This window comes from Psittacula echo (assembly GCF_963264785.1).
Source record: "Psittacula echo genome assembly, chromosome: 3".
In the NCBI taxonomy this organism is placed as follows: Eukaryota; Metazoa; Chordata; class Aves; order Psittaciformes; family Psittacidae; genus Psittacula; species Psittacula echo.
The window spans coordinates 95,702,592-95,720,903 of NC_137736.1; the positions used below are offsets into that span (position 1 = coordinate 95,702,592).

Sequence of the window (18,312 nt, forward strand, 5' to 3'; positions counted from 1 at the left end):
TTATGGGTGAAAAGCAAAAAAACACCCTTATTTCTGAGAAGCAGCAGGGTTTTTTTTTTTGTAGAGTACTGATTACAGAGAGATCAAGACTTTCTGATAACTCTGCTTTTTAAAAGTTAGGAAATGAAAAGAACAATCTGGAAAGATGAGAGGACTGGAGCAAATGCCATCTAGTGAAGGGCAGGCATTCTCTTTGTTTACTGTAAGCAGAAAAAAACTAGGTGGTTCTGGTACAGTTTAGATACTGATTTAGCAAAAAGTAAGTGCAAGGAAGATTGCTTAGTAGGGAAATATAAAGGAACAAGTAGTGGCAGGAAGTTGAGCAACAAATTCAAATGATAAATCACTTTTTATCACTGCCAGTTTTATTCTAATGGCTGAATTATCATTAGAAAAGGTGAATTTTTTTCACTTTTACTGCATCCGGATCAACATTGCCTGTCATATGAAAGCTGCAAATTAGCCAGGTGCACAATATTTCAGTCAAAACCAGGTTGTGAGGTTGAATGCAGACATCACTTCAGGAAGTATAACAGCCTGTGCTGTCCAAGTTAAATGATGTAAGAGTCACTTCAGAATTTAAATTTTGGGACCCAAGGCGTAAAACAACTATGCAGTTTGTTCTACTGCTGTATGTCCCATTTTTCCTTTCTTCTTTTCCAGAACAAAACTTTTATTCTTAATTTTTATTTTATTCCTGATTTCTGCATCAGGCCCACAATTACAGATATGGACAGAAAACCTCTGGAGTTTTGGGGGTCTGCTCCTTGGGTATGTTTTGGCTGCATCTTGTCACATTCTCTCAGTGGCAGTAATGTTAGGTCATCTGCGCTTGTAAAGTTGATTTTTTTTTTTTTTTTTTTTTTCTTGATTTGGTCCAGGTGAGGAGGAAATTTATTTTGAACACAATTGAGTTCAAGGCAGAGTTGAACACGGGGTTGGAACTAGATGGTCTTAAAGTCCTTTCCAACCCTAACCGTTCTATAATTCTATGTTCAAGAATCATAACCCTTCTGGGGGGGGAGGGAGGAGTAAAGGTGTATTGTGCAGCAATAACAATGGCATGCACAAATTCTTTACAGGACAATCTCTTCACATTAGGTACGGGGGTTATAAGCCACTTGTCTTCTGATGAATTGTACTTTTAAATCATCATTAGTCGGAGATTTCAGTATCTCTTTAAAAATGAACTTTTCCTAAAAGTACTTTTAAAAATGGCCTTTTAAATGGAGCAGCAATAAGTCCGGTATCTTTCTGGTGGATTTGCCCTATGTGTAAGCGGGAGTTGATTTTTTTTTTTTTTTTTTTTTTTTTTTTTTTTGGTGACTTTTCATGGTTTTTATTAGTCCTGCCAAAACGAAAGAGCTACAAGAAGGCTAATTGATATGTTTCTTGTCTTTTTTATATCAATTTTTAAGGAGTTTGAGAGTAATTTATGTTTCAAAGATCTAAAATGAGGTAATGATGTGCTAAAAAAGCTGCGCTACTTGTGGAATTTAGATACGTGTACTGTATTGGAAGGAAGGATATTTTCATGGAGGAAGTGAAGGAGGAAGAACTAAACCAGGGCTCTACAGTTTCAGTTCTTTGGTATTGCTGTAAGGATTAACAGGAAGACATGCTTAAACTCTTAACCCATTGCAATTCCCTGTCAATTCTGTTAAAGCAGTCAAAAATACTTTCCAGGTGGTGGTATCTTTATTAGTGACTTCCAATGTTTAATATGGTTAAAAATTAAGTAAAGGTGGAACCAGAAATGGAGGTTTGGATAGAAGATACATATTTTAAGAAATGGGTAGGACTTGGTGCTACTCTAGTACATGCAAGGTCTTTTTCCATTAGTCATCATTTGCTATAATATGTTAGTAGTTACTAAAAAAAATACTTGAATGCAGTTATTTTCAGCCCCAAAACTGATGTTCATTGTCAGATACTCTTTTCTTTACAATGTTTTTAGTTATGCCATCTTCCATGACATTTCTATCTAAAAGGAAATCTTCCTTCTAAAAAGTCGCAGTACTGGAAAAGCTGCCTCTAAACATTAAAAGAACATGTAAACAGAAATGTTAAATCTCAGAACTGATATATGTTTAGGCAAAGTCTAGAAGTAGTGGTTTAGGACAAGATTATTTTAATATGAATGTTAATTTCAACCAGTTTAATGTGTTGGGTTGGGTTTTTTTTGTTGTTGTCTTAAATTTCTTAGTTCTTTAACGAAGACATAGGAAAAATTTTTCTCAGAGAACAGAAAAGTAATAGTAAACCATTTGGTGACCAATGTGACTTCAAAGTGTTGTTTGCTCAGAAAATAACAAAGTATGTGATGTCATGGGAAAGAAAATTATTAACATATATTAAGCTTGGTGGCTTCTTAGGTATTTTTAATAATAAAATCATGTTAGCCTGTCACTGTCTCTCCTACAGTTTCTATTGAGGCAGTATATTTCACATAGTAAACTTATATAGATATACTGGGCATTATCTACAGACTTCTGTATCTGGTCTCAGATTCTTGCAATTTACTCATAATTGCAGTAGCTTCTGTGTATATTAGTGAAGAGCATTTGGTATGAAATATTAATTGTAACTCTGGCAAGATTTTTTCATTGCCTAAATACACTTCAGGGTATTATCCCTGAAATTAAATACTTCTGAATGTCATTCTGTTTTAGTGGCTTGTGTATCAATGGCAGGTGGATGGCCCACTAGTTTTACTGTAGCTAGTAGACCAAATGTTAGGTATCAAATGACAGCAGTCCTCAAAATCATTATCTTTGCTTGAAAATACTCTTAGCATGCTTATGCAGTGTACTTCATGGGGTTTGAAGTGTAGTGCAATAAAAACTTGGTTAGAGAGAAATAGTTTAGATTCTGTCTGAAAAATTCTAGTTGTCAAGCTATGGCCAGTATTTAGGTGGTTCATTGCTCTTGGAAATACCAAAAATCCAGAATTTTTGGTATGCTGAAAATGAATATGGTGATATCCCAGCAGTCTGCTACAGAACTTAGGTCAAAATTGTTGTGGAGTACATGAGTCCTTCAGAAGGAAAAGGTTACCCAGATCTTTGCAAATTTCATTGAATTGTATGAGAGAAGGAAAGACAAACACAGGAATTCTTTTAAACTGTTCTCTAACCAGGGGTATCCTGAATGAATCTAATTTGATTATGAATAATGGGAGTTTTACATTCTGAATGTTTGGATGAGTATATAAATAGACCTGATATATTCCATAGACTGAATCTTGTGTTCTGCAATATTGCGTACAATTGAGGTGCAGGTAAATGTTAACTAACCTTTTTTTTTTTTTTTTTTTCCCCGTCAGATTCCTCCTAATAAAATAGATTATGAATATAGTGAACTGATTTTATATCAAAATCAAGTGATGAGAGAGGCAGATCTGTTTCAAGAGTCTTTAGAACATATAGAGACATATGAAAAGCAAATATGTGATAAATTAATAGTAGAAGAAATCAAAGGTAAGTCATTCTTCTTCCCTCAGCCAATTTTGTTCTAGATGTTTCAGCTGACTTTCAGATATGATAAAGCAGTACGAGGGGAAAAAACATGTTAAATCTTTAATTTCAATGTTACTGTAGGGAAACTGGTATCTACAGTTTTGTGCTCAAGTAATTTTCCCTGTTGAAGTGGATAGTGGATGCAAGTAATTTAGCTTGAGTTGACACAAGAACATAGGAGATTTCGGATACTATTATATTCGTACATACTAGAGTAGCTTTCTATAACACAGAGCTATTTATAACCCAGTTTTACTATCAAAGAATATTATTTGTAGTACAAGCACTGGTTTATTTTTTTTTAACTGACTGAAATATCATTCTTGTTTCCTTAAGCTTTCTAGTACACTTACTTGTATTGCCTTACTTAAGAGAATACTGAAGTTGACTTTGTTAAAAATAAACCAGTTTTGTGAACTTGAAGTACTGAGTTGTGAACGTGCACAATTATATAGTGTAATAGCACATATTCTTCAGCTGCTTCCTGCACAGTTGTGGTGGGTTGACCCTGGCCAACAGGTAAGCCCCACACAGCTGTTCACTCACTTCTCCCAGCCTCCCTTGTCATGACAGGAGAGAGAATAGGAGCAAAGCAAGAAAACCTGTGTCTTCAGATAAAGATAGCTTAAGTGAAAGAAAGAGGAAGGGGGAAAAAAAAAAATCCCCAAACAGATGCTGAGGTGATGCAAAGGCGGAGACTTGCTGTATCCCGCAAGCAAGCTGATGCTCAGCCAGTCTCCTAGCAATGGCCACCTGCCCAAACACTCCTCCTTCCTCCATGTTTATTACTAAGCGTAATACTACATAGGATGAAATACCTCTTTAGCCAGTTTTGGTCAACTGTCCAGCTTGTGTGGGTTCACAGCTTATTATCCACCCCAGCCTGCTTGAGTGACAGAGTGGAGTTAAAAAGAAAAAGCTTTGATGCTCTACAAGTACTGCTCAGCTTAGTCACAGATCCCAAAACAGAGCACCGTATAAGCTGCAGTGAAGAAAATGAATTCCGTGCAAGACATACCTGGTAGAACAATTTGCTTAATGGCAAACCAGTGTGACTTAACTGGTTAAAAACTGGTTAGTTGATGTGGAAAAATGTAAGTGTAGTTAAGTAAGGAGCTTGGTAAGAAGCAATGTAGTCATGTGTTGGAGTCCTTGAAGGAAGAGTTCTTTGTTTCCTTGATAATCCAAATAGCTATTTTGAGTACTCAGATACAGACATTCAAATAATCTGTTCTTGCAGGTGCTAAATGCTCCAAACTGTGTTGTGCTGTATGTGTGGTAGCTTCAACTAGCACTTGTAATCCACAGTAAATGCCCTTGGAAAAATAAAGCTCACTTTTTTGAATATCTTACATATGACTAAGCCCCAAAATTTTGTCAGCTTTGCTCCCAATATATCAATGCTTTCTCATGTAACTCAGTTCTTTACTGTGTTGTTTTTAGGAGAGATGTTACTGAAGTTGGGAAGGCTGAAAGAAGCTGGTGAAGTATACAAAGAGTTAATTGAGCGCAATGCAGAAAACTGGTATTATTATGAAGGCTTGGAAAAGGCCCTGCAACCTAGTAAGTTAAGATACACAGATACATGGAAGATATGTGTGATACAGGATATATTTAAAAAACTTTTTTTTTCTTTTTTTGTTATTGTTTTAGATTTGAAAGCTTTGTTTGGCAGAAGAATATGTACTTTCTAATTTTGGGTATGATATAGTTGTGTTTTATCCATTTTTAAAATGTTTACTGGGAAAACTTGTATGCCTGAAAATGCCAACAGCAGGTCTTCCTTTTCTTGGAGCTAAAGGTGGCATTTGCTAACATGCTTACACGAAAAACATTTCCCTGCCATGCATGAATTCGAAAACCAAATTGGAATTCATTCCTGACTACTGGCTGACAGTCAGGCTACTATCATCCACCACAATGTGTAAGACTGTCATTCTGAAACTTGTTTAGGTGGTACCTCTTTCTATAGGCATGTATAATCAAATACCTGTTTCAGATGGCCTTTTAAAGATAGGCGCTGCTCTTTGGAGGAGCAGATGAAAAATGTGGTATTTGTTATTCTAGTTCACTGCTGTTGTGTCTTTCAGGAAAACAGTTAATTGTTTGGGTTTGTTGGTTTTTTTTTAATTACAATATTGCAACAATTTATACTGTAAGAAGTGTTTGGCAGTGGTAACTTTCCTAAGTGTTTACTGTTACACAGGAATGCTTTCCTTGTATTTCATTGTTCACTAATTAGTGGATGTTTTACTGGAGTTATTCTGATGACATCATAAATCATAAGGCCACACAGACATTATTGGTAGATATTATAGCTGCATTATATTTCTTAATCAGCTTTCTAGAAGGAGCTTTTACAGTGGGTTTCATAAGGTCTGGGAATATGGCTTGTGATTGGGAAATGAAAATTATTTCATTTGTTACTCTTATGCAAAAAGTAGTGTTGCCCTTCGAATAGTTTTCCTGCTGTATCTGTAGAGTTGAACATAGTGATTGTCTCCAGAAAATAAATTACCCAAGAGCTTAATTATTCTGTTTGATATGTTCGTGACAATGTGTAGTTCTTAACAAAGAACCAATCCAGTAGTTTATCTTGAAATCTTAAAATCCTATGTAGATTAATACTGTACTAATTTATAAAACTAATAATGCTACTTTATTTTTTAGGTGGTCTTAGGACTATTTCCTCCCCCATGGTAAGTTCTGGAGCTCCAACTTGTGACTTCAATTAGGGCTTTTATATGCTTTAGTTCCAATTCAAACATCATTTTAGTTTAACTTTTAGAACTTTACATCTCTTGGAGCCACTGGGTAACATATTCCCCCCCCTTCCCCAGCATCTGAGCTCAGTGACAAGATAAATTGTTTTTCTTATGAAAGGAAAACAGATGTATTAAGTATATGTTGTGTCTAATCTTGATCTGTAAATTCAGTTTTATTTAAATTGCTTGATGAATATAATAAGCAAAATTGATCTTAATTATGTGAAAATGGCATTTCAAAGCAACAGATTAGTTTTATTTAAGTTCTAACCACATTGGAGCTCCAAAGCATATTATGGGGGAAAGGGGAGGAGTGGGAAGAAAATCTTTAAGTAGCTTTTTTGTTAAACATTAAGATATAAAGAGTACCAGTGCGCAGTACTTACACTGGCAGTGTTGTGCCCTATTTTTGCTGCCACCAGAAGACCTGTAATAAAGGCATGCTTGTGATTTAGAAATGCAGTATATTTTTCTGAATGCTTTAAGTATGTCTGAAATGAATACATAGTGAAAAACAGTTAATTGAAGCTATGAATGTCAAACTATGTGAACAGGTCTGGACAACATGTAACTGAAAGAAACCAAGCTCTAGTACTGTATGATTGAATGTGCGAAGTAATTGTACTGTTTGCAGTTTATCTTTATAGTGATTAATGCTGGTAATTGCATATGGTACATAGGGTGTTTTTAGTACACACTTGTACACAGTAATGTGTATGATTAACTGGAAAAAATAGCTTGAAATGTTTAAATTGTTCCAAATCCAAACTGTGTAAGAAGTCTAGCTAAATTAATTCTCACCATTTAAAAACATTTAGAAGAACAGATTTTTCTATTTCACTTATATCTATTATATTTACTGATAATAGGCACTTTAGAAGAGAGGCTTCAGATTTATGAAGAAGTTAGTAAAAGACATCCCAGAGCAGTTTCACCTAGAAGATTACCTTTAAACTTTGTTTCAGGTAATAAGTTGCATATCTGTTCTGTATTAGCTTTTTTTATTTGTTTTTTTTCCTTAAGTTTCCATCAGACTATTAAATGTACATGTAATACCTATTTGTACGTGTACACAAACCAGATGTACGCATTCCTCTTGGAATCAACAATTATTTGTTACATTTTAGAAGCTGGAAGAGTTCATGCGCTTTAACATGGGGATATGAGCTATGTCATGTTTGTATTGATGAAACTACAGTACAGAATGGTGTATAGATTGTAGGAGTTCTGCATCATTTTTCTGCCTCATACAAGTTAGGAATTGTGAGTTAAAAAGTAAAAGGTATAGGTCACTTGAATTCCAGGTATAGGGGGGTGTGTATATAAACATACCCTTATATCTTTATATCTTATATATATCTTATATCATTATATATCTTATATCTTTATATACATATATCTTTATATCTTATATCTTTATATATCTTTATCTTATATCTTTTTATATCTTATATCTTTATATACATCTTATATCTTTAATATACATACATTATATATATGTTAACTTCAATTCATAAACACTGAAACCAGGTGTAAATTATGCATATAACAATTACAGTAACATAGGACTGATGAATTATCCTAACATTTTTTTGTATTCGATACGGTGTTTTCTGTACAGCAGAAAGTATATTTTTTTATGACTCAATGTTTTGAGTGTACAATACTGTTGTAGAACCGTTAGAACTTAAATCTACAACAAAAACTTAATTTGTGCTGACAATTTATTAATAGGAACAAAAAACAACAAACAACCCAGGTCTGCAGTATTACATAGCACAAATTATTTTATTTTTAATTTCATAGCTAAGTTTTTCAATGAGACTGTCCTTTCAAAAGGTGTATTGAAATACAGTGCACAAATATCACAGAACATTAGGAATTGGAAGGGACCTCAAAAGATCATCTAGTCCAATCCCCCTGCCAGAGCAGGAACACCTAGATGAGGTTACACAGAAAGGCATCCAGGTGAGTTTTGAATGTCTCCAGAGAAGGAGACTCCACAACCTCCCTGGGCAGCCTGTTCCAGTGTTCCGTCACCCTCACTGAGAAGAAGTTTCTTCTCAAGTTTAAGTGGAACCTCTTGTGTTCCAGTTTGTACCCGTTACCCCTTGTCTTACCATTGGCTGTCACCGAGAAGAGCCTGGCTCCATCCTCGTGACACTCAGCCTTTATATATTTATAAACATTAATGAGGTCACCCCTCAGTCTCCTCTTTTCCAAACTATCCTCTGTTCTGGGGGGAATATGTATGTACTTTTTAAAACAGCAAAGTGTGATCTTCCAAACTAGAAGGAAGGAGACTAAATGAAATGATAAATCCCATAAAATGTACACCTGGTATTTAGCTGTCTTAACTGCTGTAACTCCAGTAGAAGCCTTGTGGAAAGAAATATAAAGTACACAAGCTAGGTATCAAGTATCATGAAATTTTGGAAATTCCTAGTGTATCTACTCATGCTCTCAATTTTATGATGTTAGTTTTTATTTAGCTCATTTACTGAGCACCACATTTCTGTAGCATTTCACCGTACAACAATGTAGCTATCCCCTTTCCTATTGTTGCTCACAAGTCCGAATGATTTTATGCAGTAAGAGTGTATGCACAATATAACTGCTTCGTAAGAGATTTAGCCCTGGAGTTAACACTAATGCACCTTAATCACGTATATTTGTTTCTTTGACTGAACAAGGGAAAATTTATGGTAGTTCAGCTACATTTGAAAAGTTAAGTGACAAGAAATTGTTTCTCTTCTGTAATAAAATTATGGTTATACATAGCAAACAAGGAATTTTCTGCAGAACACTTCTGTATATCTTTAATAATAGTGTGTTTTGCTGTTGACTTACTTTCACATTGTTTTGCACTGGGTTATCATATCGTATCTGACAGTATAGTTTCACACCTAATATTCATTTAAATAGAAATGTTTGTTAATAAGGATTAGTTGTTCCTGCTGTAGCTATAGTCTAAATGAAAGCAAAATTTGTTATTGGATCAGTTGAGAAAAATCTCTTTTGTAGACTTTCTGCTGTGCTTCATAACAAGTAAAAATTTTCCTACATTAAAATTTGTGTTTCTGTTAGTCTGTTAAGGTTTATCAGTCATGGATGTATAAAGCTGGTTTTGATCCCCTAGAAATTCATGTATTTAACAAATGATTTCTTGTGTGTTTAAGTACAGCAGATAAGAATTTCTGTTAGCAAAACTTAATAGTGAGAATGTGAAGGTGTAGAAACCAACTTTTTTTGCAGAAATGTGTTTGCACATGTCCACAGGAAAGAATTTTTTTGTTAAAGGAAGTTGTTGTTTTAGTATGGTCACTGACCAGTTGCTTGCACCCAGCAGAATGGTTGATTCAGAATTGGCTTAAAATACTCCGAAGGGCAGTCCTTCCTAGACCTTACCATGCATTGCATTTTAATAACCTTGTGTTTCATACAAATCAGTTCCTTAATCCAGCTGGAAACCACCTTTGTGGAGAAAGGCTGTTAATTTTCAGACTAATCAAGGGTGGGGGGTTAGAATCTGTCCATCCAGTTTCATATTTGCTTGTGCTGCTCTGGATTCACTGTTCCTGCGGTGGTCAGATCTTTTCTGTATCTCAGACTAAATTTTGAGCTTGGCTTCTTGTTAGAGATGGGTGCCTAGCTGTGTGTATCACTGTGTTTTGCAGTTTTCAGGCTTTGTTTTAGACTGTTTTGCTTTCTATAGATAAATATGTACTTAATGGAAACTTGAATCTTACTTTTCTAAATTCTGAATTACAATTCTTCTATCAAAAATATAAATTAGAATAATTCAAGAGAATAAATTGCAAGGTGGACTTTTTGTCATACAGTGGAGCTTCTTGTACTTTGAGAAAACAACCTTCAATGCACCTGTAATAACATGTGTTTATGGTCCAGTTATGATCCCCATCCACAGGTAGTATGAGTTTCTATATATGGCAGTTTTATTTTAGTACAGTGAGGCAAGTACCCGAGTTACTTCTATTAATCTCAGTAACTGTACTGATAACAGTAAGTGTTGGACAATTAAAAACTGGTGGAAGTACATAAGAATGTTATATCCAAAGCCATATCTTAATTTTCTGACATCTATAAAATAACCTGTTAATGATTCGTAATATGTTCTTAATGAATTGAAGTTTATTTCAATGGTTTTTGCGTGTATATTAGCCTTGTGAAATGTACTGTTATCTTGCTTAAAGACTTCTCAAAGTCCGCAGTGGAGTAGGTACTGAAGTGTAGCAATTTCATCCCTATGCAAAGCAAACAAAACCAATTAAAGAAACCAAAACAACAACGACAAACACCCAACAAAACTAAAACAACTGAAACCAACCACTTTTCGTGATGTGAATAAAAGTATGATAACCAACTGTTTTCCTGACTACATACCTTCTCTCTGAATTCCTGCTTTCTCTTTTTTTTTTTTCTTTTGGAAACAGCATTTCTCAGGTGGCATGTACTGCAAGTACTGTGATTTTTACTTGACAACATAATTAAATCAGATATTAAGCTTTCTGCCATTATATTTTAATAAAGATGATTCTAATACAGTGCTTACCCTTCTGAAACCCAGTCTTCTATTCTGTTTCTGATTCCAGAAACAATCATATAATCATTGGAAGTCATGTCCTACTCATAAGAAATAGGACTAGAAGAGAGGTAGAGGGTTCATTTCATCCATCCTTCTTCCTCAAAGCAGGATAATTCATATCTGCATTATTCCTAACACACATTTGCCTAACTTAATCATAAACTCTTCCAATGATGGAGCTTTTACAAGATCTCCAAGGTAATCCATTCCAGTGCTTAGTTATCCTTACCGTTATAACTTTCACCAATGTTTGTTTAAATAGCCCTTGCTACATTCTCTGTAGCCAGCACTTAATAATTTCTCTTTTTAATTTTACAGGTTTGAGGACTGTTGCCATGTCTACATCAGCAGTCTCCTAAACACTAGCAACTTAAGCATTTTACTCTGATATTTTTCTTTATCCAGAGCATATTTGTATCTTATTCATAAATAACAGGAAAGATTGAAATTATTATCCAGAGTTGCACAGTAGTTAGTGCTTATATTTATATAACACTTCAATCACTGACTTATAACCAAATACACTTTTGTTTCTAGGTGAAAAATTTAGAGAACTATTGGATAAGTTCCTGAGGGTTAACTTCAGTAAAGGCTGTCCACCCTTGTTTACCACTTTGAAATCTTTATATTACAATCCAGAAAAGGTAACATTTAGTATTTATTTGGTTTTAATGAAGTCTTCTATATGGAATTTCTAATAGACTATCTAACTATTTTGATGTAGATTTTCCTGTAACTTAACCAATAACTGTTGCTGAACATTTTTCTCCTTGATATGCTATTTTGTAATAAGTGAATGAACGCTTGGTGGTGCTTGCTATATATGAAACATCACTTCTGAGACAGGTGATATCAAAATGCTTGAAGTTGGATTGGTGCAGAATGCGCTCAAGTTCTTGAAAAATCAGAGATAACCAGTAGGTTTATTTTTGTGGACTTTGAGTGCAGGGGTGTCAGGATTCTTTCAACTTATGGTTTATGATGTCACCAGAAGTCATGATTTTAAAATACCACACAGATGGTTATTGTTCTATGTATGTTTCTGAATTGCATGAGTACACAAATAGATCAATATTTACCATAAAGGTTTGTTTTCCATTTCAGTCTTTAGCAAAAACTTCAGTGTTTAATTTTTGCACTTCTAAATTCACAATTCTGGCAAAATTGTGTCACATTAGAACTACGGTTTCAAGTGTAGTTCTTCACTCCAAGCTTGTCAGTGAACTAAATCATGTTACTAAAACATGTAAAAAATAAAGGTCAGTCTATTCAAGCATTGCTATCTTAGCTACAAACCAGGGTATTTTAATCCCTTCATAACTCAGTAAGATGCGGTTTCTGTAGCTGACAAAACCCTAAATACATGATGCAACTTTTCCACCAGAAGTGGGTATTTCTTTATTGGGACTAAAAATATTCTTTTTCCTAAGAGTCTCTTTGCGTGATATCTTAACATGAAATTTTCAATACACTTCCGTTTGGAGAATGTAATCTGTCCTGTGTCTCCATGGTTGACATAATTATAGTAAATTCTGGTATTGTGTACAAGACAAGCTTTGCTACGAGGCCTATTACTAATGTGTACTTTTTAATGTAAACCTTTGAAACTGGACTTAAATATTTAAAATTATGATATGTTAGACAGAAGTACAGTCAGTGCTGTGAAAGTTTTACCTCTGTTTTGTGAAGTATGAAAATCTGGAAGTTAAAAGATGCGTATGAACTCATTTGGTGTGTGAAAAGATTTTTAGCACTTAATTGTTTCTGATACGATGGGTAAAAAAATGAGGACTACTGTACTTTAGGGCAGAATTATTCAGAAAGGTGCCTTGCTGCTAGTTAATTTCATTGTGTTGAATCGGTACTGCTTGGAACTGCCAGCTTAATCCTAAACAGTAATTAACTGAAGAGCCTCACAGTTTCCAAATATGCTTGGATTTGTTTGTGCTGCTAACTTCTGCAACAGCCTTTTCCTCTCTTTTCTTGTCCTTCTCTTACCAAGACAGTGTCTCCTTCATATTTCACATGGTTGGGTTCTCATGGAACTATAGTGTAATGGAAGGATTTTTGAAACTAAGAGAAATTTTACTTTTGGTCCCTGACAGTTAATTTTAGAATTGCTAAAATTTAGAGGTCATGACCATCATCTAGTGAGAAGATGGCTGATGTAGGTATCTTTAGTGTCAAGTTCTTGGTTCTTTTTTCTGGGGATAGGTGAATTATTTTTAGGCAGCTGTGTACTCACCTTTCAGAAACTTTGGTTGGTTGGTTGCTTCCCAGTTCTCTGGAATAAGTTTTCAACAATTAAGGAATGACATTAAGTTTCTGATTCAGGCACATGAATTTATCTCAGTGGACACAGAGAACTGTTCAGGTCACCACCATATGTGGTTTCCTATATTGGATCAGCCGAACAGCTATCAAGGTTCCTTTTGACTGTGCTACATAGATCATGGAGTAGTTTGGGTTGGAAGAGACCTTCAAAGGTCACCTAGTTCAGTCCTCCTGCAATGAGCAGGAGCATCTTCAACTAGATCATTTTGTCCAGAAGCACATCCAGCCTGGCCTTGAATGTCTCCAGGGATGGTGCATCCACCACCTCTCTGGGCAACCTGTGCCAGTATTTTACCACCCTCATTGTAAAGAACTTTCTCCTCGCATTCAGCCTGAATCTCCCCTCTTTTAGTTTGAAACGATTACCACTCATCCTGTTGCAACAGGCCCTGCTGAGGAGTCCCTCCATTTCTTTCTTATAGGCCCATTTTAAGAACTGAAAGGCCCCCCCAGACTCTTAGATCATAGAGATCTGTTTTGATTGTAGAGGGAGTGCAGGCATCTTTATTATGGTTATCTGAGCATAGATGTCTGAACCTGAATTTGCCTGCTGTGTTGGCAGCTGTTTTATACTTGCTTGCAAAGTATCTGAAGGCTTCATGTCTATGAAACTAATGCTGAGAAACTTTGCCAGTTGTTTCTAGAAAGAATTAATGAATGTCTGTTGTGGTTTAAGCCCAGGCCGTAAATCAGAACCACGCAGTCTACTTCCCCCCCCACCTTTCTTCCCTCCGCTTCTGGAGGGACGGGGAGGAAAATCAAAAGAATGCAACTCCCACGGGTTGAGATAAGAACAGTTTAATAACTAAGGTATAACACAAATCACTACTGCTACCATCAATAATAATAATAATGATAAAGGAAATAACAAGGAAGAGAATACAACCGCTCACCAGCCGGTACCTCACCCTCACCCTGCAGTGATCCAGCCCTTCCGAGGACTCTCAGTTCTACCTCCTGGGCATGACGTGCTATGGTATGGAATACCTCTTTGGCTAGTTTGGGTCAGGTGTCCTGTCCCTGCTTCATCCCGGTTTCTCCTCCTCCCTGGCAGAGCATGAGACTCACAAAGTCCTTGCCTAGGGTAAACATTCTGACCAGCAACTGAAAACATCGGCTTTATCAGTATTATTCCCAGGCCAAAAGTCAAAACACAGCACTGCACCAGTAGAAAAAATGACTGCTACTGCTAAACCAGGACAATGTCCCACCAGAAACCGAAACTGAAATAGCTGAAGTGCTAATTGGGATGCATGGAAGGGATGTCACTTTTTCAACTACCTAGATGTGTGGAGTGCAACTGGTTGTTCATCACTTCACTAGAGAATATGCTTTACTTTGGTTGAGGGGGACAGATGTTTTTAATCTTCCTTCACGTTTAAAGTAGAACTGTGTAAGATCATTTGGGTGAAGTCACAGAAGGGCACCATAAGTACGCAAATGTGTGTATTGGCCTTATGCTGAATTTGCCATGTGCAAAGGTTTATATTTGACTGCACAGCTGGCTAAAAGGGGAACTGTTCAAAACCTCCTGAGTGCTTGAAACTTGGATGCTTGAGAAGTTAACAGACAGTATGGTGAAACCTGAGATGAGCAGATTAGGATGCTTCATTGGTCTCAGCAGTATTGTTTGTTACCTTCTAGGAGTGAGTTGTTAACCTACTGAGATTTGAGATTATGATGTTTCAGAGGTACTTAAGGAAGATTTTAACTCTGGAAGCTGATGGGGAGAAAGTGTTAAGCTTGCTTTGCTGTAAATTACTGTACATGCTTCTGCAACAAGTTCCTGTTGCAGATTCTATGGTCCACTGCTGGCAAAGCAGTGATCTGACTTGTGTCTTTTTCCATAGTTTTAGGAGTAATCCAATAAATTGTTCAATCCTTCAGAGCTCTTCAAATGAGGTTGCAATTCTGAAGGTTTTTTGCCGTTAGGCTAGTCTGTTAAGTGGCATGTGAACTGGTTTTTGGCTCTTTCTTACTCTTTGTCGAGCCGCCTAGACTGTAGGAAGTAGAAGTAGAGACTGAAGGGTGAAGCTTGAACAAATGAAGTTAACAATTGTCATTTACCTAGAAACTGTACTGCCATTTAAACTTGATCAAATGGTATAGTGCTGTGGATAAAGCTTTGGATTATTAAAACAATGCAGAACTAAATCATGCCAGTTGTTCAGTATCCTGAGTACACTTCCATACTGTGCTGTAGCATAAAATTGCTCTAACACTGAAATAACAAAAAAGAGAGGGGCATTGAATTGTAGGAGTAAATGTTGAGCAAAGGCCAACTGAAAATGAAATATTTCTATAATATTGGGAATGGATTTTTCTACAAGTAATGTGGATGAGTGAGGGTATGTTATGTAAAGAGTTGAAGTTCTTTCTCAAGTGATAATTGTTATGCTCACTGTTTGTAGATAACTGAAGGCATGCACTAATCGCTTCCTAGCTTGCTGCGTTGGTATACAGCCACATTTTTTCTTTCCAACTGAAGAAAAAAATCAATTAGAGGGTGACAGACTTTGAAACCAAGTCTTACGGTGTTTTCCAGGATGTCTCATTTGAAACAAGCTTATAATACTATATAGACTATGTTTAGTGGTACATCACTGCTGAGAGTCAGAGATCACTTTTTACCTTCAACATTAGAGAAGTCAATTGATGAAACACTCTCTTGAAGGCTTTGTTCTTAGCAAAAATAACACAAAGAAAAATATTCATCACTATGTTTGCTTCAGATGACTCTTGAAGTAGCTGCTATATGTTGTGAAGAAATGGGCTTTCTTCTATTCGTTATATGGCATCCCCTAAGGGATGCTGTAAATATAGCCTGGGTCTTTCTTAAATGTGAAAACTGTCATGATAAAGTAGTGTAAAGTGAACATGGTTACATGAAAGACAAAGCTCACAAATGTAAAATGTACAAGGCTCTACTTAACCTGTTAGGGTTGGAGAAACGAAAGGAGATCGCTGGTCTGAACAAGAGTCAAGACGTATCTATGCAGTTTACTAGTGTTAAAGAACAGACCTGCATTCTGAGCTCAGCATTTTTTCTCAACTGATCTTGTAGTCCCTTGTAAGGGACAGTGTGTTTGACTTGGTGTGTCAAATCACCTTTCTGAGTTACTAAAACAGCTAGCGGACTTTTAAATATCACTTAGAGGAACTCTTCTTGTGTGGGACGCAGGGAAATAGCTTTTATATGTAGCAGAAGTCACAAGCAAATCGGAAAATACAGGTGTGTCTTCAGAAAATAAAGTTCACCCACTTTTCTGTAGTTGCTACTGTAGTTGTATGTATTGGATTGAGTTAACATCAGCATCAGCATGCATTATGAAGCATGATTTTACCAATATATGGATGAACATTTTCTTAATGATTTTTGCAGCGTATATGGGTGGATTGCTATCTGTCATTCAGAATCTTTATTTTCTGGCAAAAATAGGAAATTCAGTCTTCAGAAGAACATGCTGCAATTAATCTACTGTAATCACATTTTAATTAGTCATTTACATTGTATGGCTGGTAAATTGAAGAAAGAAACTAAGATGGGGAAAATCGACTGGAAGTGTTTCTGTAACTTGTTGAATGTTGTTTCATGTATTAAACCAAACAGCAGCAACTTCTGGTTCTCTTCAAGAATGTCTGGTTTTAAAATAGCTTTTATAATATTGAACTGTTACAAAGATTCCACAGTAAACACATGTGCCTTGGCTATGAGTTCAGTCACCTTCTCAGATATCAGCCTGTGCCTGTTTGTATGATTTCTCTTGAAATGCACTTTTTTGGGTCTGGTTATTGTTCAAGACAATGAAAGGAAACCCTGTGAATGTCCTGCTGCTCTACAGAACTCTTATGTTCATTCCATATTAGCTTGTTTCCTGGGACTTCCCAGGTTAACTTTATCTGGATAATTTCTATTGCAAAATGGGGGAATTCTGAGGGAAGATTTACCTGGAAAGGGAAGGTACTCTGCTGAACACCCATGATGGTGGTTACACTGAATCTGCAGTTTAAACTGTACCAATCTATGCCTTTAATTAGCAGATGCCTAGTCTTACTGAGAGAAAGACATTTTCAGGCAGGTATTTAGTATGTTGGGTTTTTTTTTTCCCTCAACCTTCATCTTTCCACATCAGCTAGCACCAAGACAAACAGTGCATATGAGGATAGTTTTTTTCTGATCTTGCAGCTATCATTCTCTGATAGGACACGTCTTGGGTCAGGAGGAGACTTCAGGGCAGCTGTATATATTCGGTAACTGACTGTCTAAACCAAATTAGCAATGGATTACTCAGCTGAAGCCTAGTTGGTGCCCTTACTTTTTTCTTGATGGTACTTGGGTCTATTCTTAAGTATCCAAGGGTGGATTCCTGTTACTTATCGAGGAAAAGCAGAAGATACCAACTGTCAGGGACTCTATTAAAAACTTTCACTGTTCAGCAAAAAAAAAAAAAAAACCAACCAAAAAATACCCCAACCAAACACAAAGAAAACCCAAACCTGAACAAATCACAAACAAATAAAACCCTCAACCCTCTTCATGAGGCAGAATCCAGAGAGGTTCAAAGCACCTTTCCTGGTAATACTTTTTGTCATGATGCTCATTTCAAGTTCAACACTTGTGGTAAATATTCTTCAAGCCTTCTGAAGTGTGCTTAAATACATATATTTCAGTAAAGGAGGAACAGGTTACAGATTGGATGTGCACGTGCCCATTGGACCTGATGGGATTGCATCCACAACTGCCCATGGAACTGCACAATGTTATTACACTGACACTTGATCTTTGAAAGGCCATTGTCACGGATGGAGTTTCCTGGGGACTGGAGGAAAGCAAGTGTTATTCCCCTTTTCAAGAAGTATGAAAAACAGGATTTGAGAAGCAGTGGGCCAGTCAGCTTCATCTTAGTCCTTGTGAAGCTGATGGAGCAAGTAATCCTGGAACCATTACCGAACACATGAAGGACAAAGTGTGGTTGGGAGTAGGTAGGATGGATTTATTAAGGGAAATTCATGCCTGACTAGTTTGATAGCCTTCTATAACAGAATGACTGCCTCAGTGGAGAAGGGAAGAGCAGTTGATACTGTTTAT

General features: G+C 36.2%; 1 protein-coding gene across 5 annotated transcripts in view; it reads left to right on the top strand.

The window, feature by feature from the left end:
* NAA16 (N-alpha-acetyltransferase 16, NatA auxiliary subunit) overlaps positions 1 to 18,312 on the top strand; it is a 64,497-nt gene that overhangs the window by 23,416 nt on the left and 22,769 nt on the right. For 3 of the 5 annotated variants that reach the window (XR_013956421.1, XM_080613074.1, XM_080613076.1), the window contains exons 6-9: positions 3,326 to 3,479; positions 4,962 to 5,081; positions 7,153 to 7,248; positions 11,427 to 11,533. Coding sequence is in view for 4 of the 5 variants with exons in the window: in XM_080613074.1 (XP_080469200.1) it covers positions 3,326 to 3,479; positions 4,962 to 5,081; positions 7,153 to 7,248; positions 11,427 to 11,533 (477 nt within the window). In the remaining variant the exon portion in view is untranslated. Of the gene's footprint in view, positions 1 to 3,325; positions 3,480 to 4,961; positions 5,082 to 7,152; positions 7,249 to 10,896; positions 11,031 to 11,426; positions 11,534 to 18,312 lie in introns of those variants that run through there. The other 2 variants (XM_080613077.1, XM_080613075.1) reach the window with 2 other exon arrangements.